Source organism: Piliocolobus tephrosceles, chromosome 7, assembly GCF_002776525.5.
Source record: "Piliocolobus tephrosceles isolate RC106 chromosome 7, ASM277652v3, whole genome shotgun sequence".
Classification (NCBI taxonomy): domain Eukaryota; kingdom Metazoa; phylum Chordata; class Mammalia; order Primates; family Cercopithecidae; genus Piliocolobus; species Piliocolobus tephrosceles.
This window is the reverse complement of record NC_045440.1, coordinates 55,450,129-55,457,607: the sequence shown is the minus strand read 5'-3', so window position 1 is coordinate 55,457,607 and position 7,479 is coordinate 55,450,129. Positions and strand designations below refer to the sequence as shown.

Here is a 7,479-nt window from a genome sequence, read left to right as displayed (position 1 = left end):
CTGCCCCTAGTGGGGGATGTCTCCCAGTTAGGCTACTCAGGGGTCAGGGACCCACTTGAGCAGGCAGACTGCCCCTTCTCAGATCTCAACCTCCGTGTTGGGAGATCCACTGCTCTCTTTAAAGCTGTCAGACAGAGTCGTTCGCGTCTGCACAGGCTTCTGCTCTTTAGCTGAGCCCTGTCCCCAGAGGCGCAGTCTACAGAGACAGGCAGGTTTCCTTGAGCTGCTGTGAGCTCCGCCCAGTTCGAGCTTCCCAGCGGCTTTATTTACCTACTTAAGCCCCAGCAATGGCGGGCGCCCCTCCCCCAGCCTCGCTGCTGCCTTGCGGTTAGATTGCCGCAGACTGCTGTGTTAGCAAGGAGGGAGGCTCCGTGGGCGTGGGACCCTCCCGGCCAGGTGTGGGATATAATCTCCGGTGTGCCGGTGTTACAGCGCAGTATTGGGGTGGGAGTTACCCGATTTTCCAGGTGTTGTGTGTCTCAGTTCCCCTGGCTAGGAAAAGGGACTCCCTTCCCCCTCGCGCTTCCCAGGTGAGGCGATGCCTCGCCCTGCTTCAGCTCTCGCTGGTCAGGCTGCAGCAGCTGACCCGCACGGATTGTCCGGCACTCCCGAGTGAGATGACCCTAGTACCTCAGTTGAAAATGCAGAAATCACCGGTCTTCTGTGTCGCTCGCGCTGGGAGATGGAGACTGAAGCTGTTCCTATTCGGCCATCTTGCTCCGCCCCCCCCTCCCCCAACGTCTTTTCAAAAATATTTTAACTTCAGAAACTTAAGAAAAGTGATCGCACCTTAATTTAAAACCACAAAGGAATCATCAATCTGTGCAAATGTTTTACCAGTCTATGTTCCCTCAAAAAACTACACAGGTTGGTATGGACCTAAGCCTAATGTCAGATAAGACTTACTATTACTTATTTATTTATTTATTTAGAAAATTAAAACATGACATTTTTAATGGAACATAGTCTGGATTGGAGAAAAATCCATTTTTTGCCAATTGTCTATTTAATAATCTCACATGCCCTTATCCCATTCTCCTCCAAGGCAGAGGCCAGCAGACCCAAGAGCAAATAGTTCTTATGGACAGCCACCCTGAATTCTTATGCTAGGGAGCAGTGACTACCTCACCCTGAGTAGAAAAAGAGCCTATTATCAGCCATAAATGTAAACAAGGCTTGAATACATCTCTGCTTTTGGCCAGACATTTAGAATGTCATTGAGCAGTTGTGTTTTTATTTCCTAATCAAATAGTTAAAGTTTCAAAAATGAGGGAGAGCCCGGTGGGAAAAGTGTATATTGACTTGCATTTCTTAGCCCTGGAGGAACTTCATTTGACATTCAATTTTTCTCATGACCGCCTAAGAATTAATTTCCTTGTTTTGATTAAGAAGCATTTCAGCCGACCTTCCTATAGGGCTGTTGACAAGAACATATTCCTGAATGTTGGCATGTGAAACAACTAAAAAGCATTTAGATGCAGCTGCCACATCAGAGAGGCAAGTGATAAGAAACTGGCAGTCCTTAATCATTCATTTACTCAAACATGTGTTTATTGGTGCCCTGTCCTTCAGCATTTAGGCAAACAAGTTTTACCTGTGCTGCCTGGAGTTGACTCTTTCCTACCTGGAAGGATGGGTTGTCCTTTACTTAAAACAGGAAATTCTCGACAGATTTCCCCATCCTCTTGATCTCGTGCAAACCATCGTTGAACAGGTACATAAAACTGTTTTCCAGAATTCATATTATGCAGTTGTATCTACAATGACAATAATATTACTTTCAAAAATGGAGGAATGCTTTATCAAAGTGTCAAATAAGTTTTTGTTCAAGACTGCCACTTAGCTCAGAGAACTTTTTTTTAATATGAGAAACTGTTGATAATTTGACAGTGCTAATTTCTTCTTTTCCTGCCATCTCAAGTACAATGGCATCTCTTTCCTCTATCTAAAAATCTTCCTATTTCTATTTATTTCTTTATTTTTTTGAGACAAAGTCTTGCTATGTTGCCCAGGATGGTTGCCAACTCCTAGGCTGAAGTGATCCTCCCACCTCAGCCTCCTGAGTAGCTGGGTCTACAGACATATGCCACTGCACCCAGATAAATTTTCTATTTCTAGTGTCTCTATTTTGAAACGTTTATTTCCAACATGGCAATTTCTTCCCAAATCTTATGTCATTAATATTTTCCTGTTTAGAAAGAAATGTTTACATTTTTAGAAATATATTATTTCCTTGTTTCAATTTCTTAGAAATTGATTTTTTGGTTTAAAGTGATTTTATAAATGTTAGCATAAGGTCAGATTTCATATACTACAGATTCAAACTGATATGGTTCCCCCCTTGGATCCTTAGCAATGAACAAAATTCAACCAGTAATCATTTATATGGTCACCTATTACACCTAATCCATTTATCCTGGAGTTAAACAAGAATGTTAAAAATTTCTGGTAGGAACTGAAAAATATGAAAATCATCAAAAAGTAAAAATTATATTTTCTGATACTAAAATCTAGCCTTTTCTGAATAGAGTACAATTATTCTTTTACAGTATTTCTTGGAGTTCCAGTAATTGATGTCACAAAAGAGTGAATAAGCATGCCAGTGTGCAAGGGTAATGTAAGGATTGTTAGCCTATCTAAATATTCAAAATTACTTTAAAACTTCACTATGCTCTCTGATGTTTAAGAATTCATAAGTGTTCTGTAATGGATTCAAATGTTTCATTTGTAGAATAATGAAATGTTTACAGAAAGATAACTTTTTCATTAAAATATTTTTAGAAATAAAAAAAGCTTCAGTGAGGAGTTATTTTAACTATTAAATTAATCTTACTCTTTTGAAAATTCCTTAAATCAGAGATTTTCAACTTTAATGATTTTAAAATCACCTTGTTAAAAAGGCAAATTTTCACCCAGGCACAGTGGCTCACACCTGTAATCTCAGCACTTTGCAGGCCCAAGGTGAGCAGATTGCTTGAGCCCAGGAGTTGGAGACCAACCAGGGCAACATGGCAAGACCCCATCTCCACAAAAACTTAAAAATTAGCCAGGTGTGGTGGTGCATGCCTATAGTCCCAGCTACTTGAGAGGCTGAGGTGGGAGGATCACTTGAGTCTGGGAAGTCAAGGCTGTAGTGAGCCATTATCATGCCACTCAACTCCAGCTTGGGCAACAGACAGAGACCCTATCTCAAAAAGGAAAAAAAGGCAGATTTTCAGTACCTGCTCCTACTAAGGTCTTTGGGTCTCAGACAGGTTCAGGAATTCACATTTATAAATGCATATTAAGTGTGATTCTCACACAATGTAATGTCACTTTTAGAAAGGCTTCCTGAGAACCAGTGAGAAAAACTATTGTTTGCAAGGTTACTACTGCCAAGACTGTCTGATTTGACGATTTTAATTAAGGCCCAAAGCTGATCATTTGAGAAACAGAAAATAACCTAACATTTTGAACTTTTTATTTTGTAAACTTCCTTAACTGAACTTGAAAAAAATCAAGATTAAGTTTCTAAAGCAATGTGGTTATTTTATGGAAATGTATTATTGTTGCTATTATGGAATCAGTGATTCTGTTCAAATCCCCATACAAGTTGGCTTACTTAAAATTTCAAATTTTAAACTTCTAAACTGTATTATAAGAATTAAACAGAAAAATTTCAACCCATTATCTAATTTGGCAAAATGGATAAAGTAGATAAGGGCTTTTGTACATTCAGAATGAAAGTTTGAATCAAGAATGTGTCTCTTCTTCACAGGTACTCAACAAGAGCCAAAGTAAACCTTAGGCAAAGTTCTCTTGCAGTGAGAGAATACTTGCCATAGAGAGAAAGACAATAGAAATTTTCAGCCTGATTTTTATATCATTCCTCTATAATACAAAATTTTTTGTCTCAGCATCCCAAGTTCATAATGAATGTAATCTTGCTTATTGGCTAGCAAATGAAATAGCAGGAGGATTAATGATAATTTTCATATGTTAGTTTACCTCACTGAGAGGGAAGAAAAAAAGATATTATTGTCACATATGATCACTTAAGAATCAATTTGAATATTATACTTCAAAAGCTCTATATAGCATAAAAGAGAGCATTTCACATAGAAGCCAGGGAGTAATTTTGAATTTTAAAATATAACCTCAACATTCTGTATTTTCATAAGGTAAGTTTTATTTTTTCATTCTGCTTTCAGAATCCTTTGTAACTTTAACATAAAGAAGATGGTATTAACAACTATATATTCCTGCTAATCGAATTTTTTAATGTTTTTAAGGAATTACCTATCTATGAATTTTTCATTAATTCTTTCACATGTTAAAACTCAAGAAGAGTAAGTTTGCCAAAAATATCAGGAATATGACGAGATTTTCTTCACATTTTGAGAACTTGTTTAAAGAGCATTTATTTTGAAATGACAGAAGATATAAATATAAAATATACCATACACAAAAATGGATGACAAGCTCTGTGATTTCCAGTGTTGGAGATCTGCATTTACTGACAATCATGGTAATAAGTGGATGTTTCATGCTGAACAATGTAGAAAATTTAAGCCTTTATTCTTAATCTTAGAAATACTCAAGGGCATTTTCCTGCTTAACATGAATAGACTAAATTTCAGAGCTGGCATTCAATTCTAGTAGACTATTATTTCATCAACACAGTGGTCTATCTTTACAACATTTCTGAAGCAAATAACATACAGCTAGTCATCTTTTTATCAGTAGTGCAACTATATCAAGAAGCTATATGAGTTAATCCAGAGTCCCAGGCATTTTTTTTCTTTGCAAAGAGGTGAAAGAATTGCTTGGTTAAGGTGCCTCCCTCAATCAATTAAGAATTAATCAATTATTAAGGACATATGATACTTCTGCCTTGAAGAAAGCACAGGCTAAAAAGGTACAGGACTCCATCAACTCATTATAGGCATGATGAGTTGACTCCTGAGAGGAATATGCAGAGAATTTTGCAAAGAATGGGAAAGTGTTGATACATCCTTACCTCCTTGCAGTGCCAGGAAGGGGAGTGTCCAGAGTTGGTATGCCCAATACGAATTTTAAAGAGTGTTCCAATGTCTCCAACTGTTATCTATGAAGAGCCAAGGGAACAACTTTCAATATAATTTCACAAAATCCAATTAAAAACAGCTCAGATTAGGACATGATATATTGATAAAGGGGTCAATTCATTAAGAAGAGGTAAGAATTATAAACATGTACACATCTAACAAGAGAGTACTAAAATAAAATAAGCAGGCCGGGGGTGGTGGCTCACGCCTGTAATCTCAGCACTTTGGGAGGCCGAGGCGGGCGGATCACAAGATCAGGAGATTGAAACCATCCTGGCTAACATGGTGAAACCCCGTCTCTACTAAAAATACAAAAAACTTAGCCAGGCCTGGTGACGGGCGCCTGTAGTCCCAGCTACTCGCGAGCCTGAGGCAGGAGAATGGCGTGAACCCAGGAGACGGAGCTTGCAGTGAGCCAAGATCCTGCCACTGCACTCCAGCCTGGGTGACTGAGCAAGACTCTGTCTCAAAAAAATAATAATAAAAAAATAAATAAAATATAATTAGCAAAATTTAACAGAACTGAATGGAGAAACAGACACTCTATGATAATAGTTGGAGACTTCAATACCCCACTTGAATGATGGGCAAAACAAGTAGAGAAAATAATAAGAAAATAGAGGACTTGAACATTACACACCACCTAGACCTAACGTCTATAGAACACTCCACCCAACAACAGAAAACAGTCTTTCCAAGTACACATGGAACGTTCTCCAGGATAGAACATATGTTTTGCAACAAAACAAGTCTTGAAAATTTAAAAAGACAAATCGTACAGAGTATCTTGTCCAAACACAATGGTATGAATCCAGAAATCAGTATTATAAGGCAAACTGAAAAGTTCAAAATATGTGTAAATTCCAAGGCAGGTGGATCATGAGGTCAGGAGTTCAAGACCAGCCTGGCCAACACAGTGAGACCGTGTCTGTACTAAAAATACAAAAATTAGCTGGGTGTCATGGCGGGTGCCTGTAATCCCAGTTACTTGGGAGGCTAAGGCAGGAGAATTGTGTGAAGTCAGGAGGGAGAGGTTGCAGTGAGCCAAGATCATGCCACTGCACTCCAGCCTAGGCGAAAGAGCTAGACTCCATCTCAGAAAAAAAAAAAAAAAAAAAAAAGTGTAAATTAAAGGACATACTTGTAAGCAATGAATAGGTCAAAGAACAAACTGCAGGAAAATTTAAAAATACTTCGAGATAAGTCAAAGCAAAAATATAAGATACAAAAAATATGCAAAAAGCAGAGCTCTGAGGGAAATTTATAGCTATATATACCTACATTAAAAAAGAAGAAAAATCTCAAATAAATAACCTAACTTTACATCTTAAGGAACTAGAAAAAGAAAGGCAAACTAAATCCTACACTGGTAGAACAAAGAGATAGACCGATGATAAACAAAAGGGAGAATATAAAAACAACAAAAAAAATGAAATTAATATTTGGTTATTAAAAACATCAATAAAACTGATAGACTTTAGCCTATCTAGATTTTAGCAAAGAGAATTGCTAAAATCAAAAATAAAAGAAGAGACATTACTATTGACTTTATAGAAATAAAAAGGATTATAAAAGAATGCTATGAGCAACAGTATGCCAACAAATTAGATAACCTAGATGAAATGGACAAATCTGTAGAAACACAGACCACCAAAACTGACTCAAAGAAATAAAAAATATGAATAGACCTATAAAGGGTAAAGAGGTTGAATCAGTAATCAAAAACCTCCCAAGAAAAAGAAACGTAGGACAGAAGGCTTCACTGGTGAATTCTATCAAATATTTAAAGAAGAATTAATTCCAAACACTTCCAAAAAAAGGTGGTGGAAAATGCTTTGTAACTCATTCTGCAAGGTCAGCATTATGCTGATAACAAAGTCAAAGACATAACAAGAAAACTATAAACCACTGTGCCTTGTAAAGATGCAAACATCTTCAACAAAACTAGCTAATGAATCCAGAAGCATATTAAAAAGATTACACATTATAATAAACTAGGATTTATCCCAGGAATGGGAATTGGTTCTACATACAAATAGCAATCTAATATACCACATAAATAAAATAGAAGGGAAAAACACAATCATCTCAACTGATGCCAAACCACCCCCCAACACACACACACATTTGACAAAATCACATGCCCTTTCATGATTTAAAAAAAAAAAAAAAAATTCAACAAACTAGAAATTGAAAAGAACTTCCTGAACATGATAAAGGACACTCATCGTGAGAAAAACCCACAGAGAACATCATACTAAATGGTAAAAGATGGAGAGCTTTTCTCCCAAATCAGGAACAAGACAAGGATAATAATTTTTGCTACTTCTATTCAACACTGTACTGAAAGTTCTAGCTAGAGCAATTTCACCAACAAGAAAAAATTTAAAACATCCAAATAGGAAAGGGAAGG

At 37.1% G+C, this 7,479-nt stretch overlaps 1 protein-coding gene across 1 annotated transcript in view; it reads right to left on the bottom strand.

The window, feature by feature from the left end:
* The window catches only part of RP1 (RP1 axonemal microtubule associated), a 323,400-nt gene that overhangs the window by 233,193 nt on the left and 82,728 nt on the right, over positions 1–7,479 (bottom strand). The window contains exons 5-6 of the mRNA XM_023184239.3: positions 5,000–5,086; positions 1,625–1,757 (exon numbers count right to left, since the gene is read on the bottom strand). Coding sequence (XP_023040007.3) covers positions 1,625–1,757; positions 5,000–5,086 — 220 coding nt within the window. The remainder of the gene's footprint in view (positions 1–1,624; positions 1,758–4,999; positions 5,087–7,479) is intronic.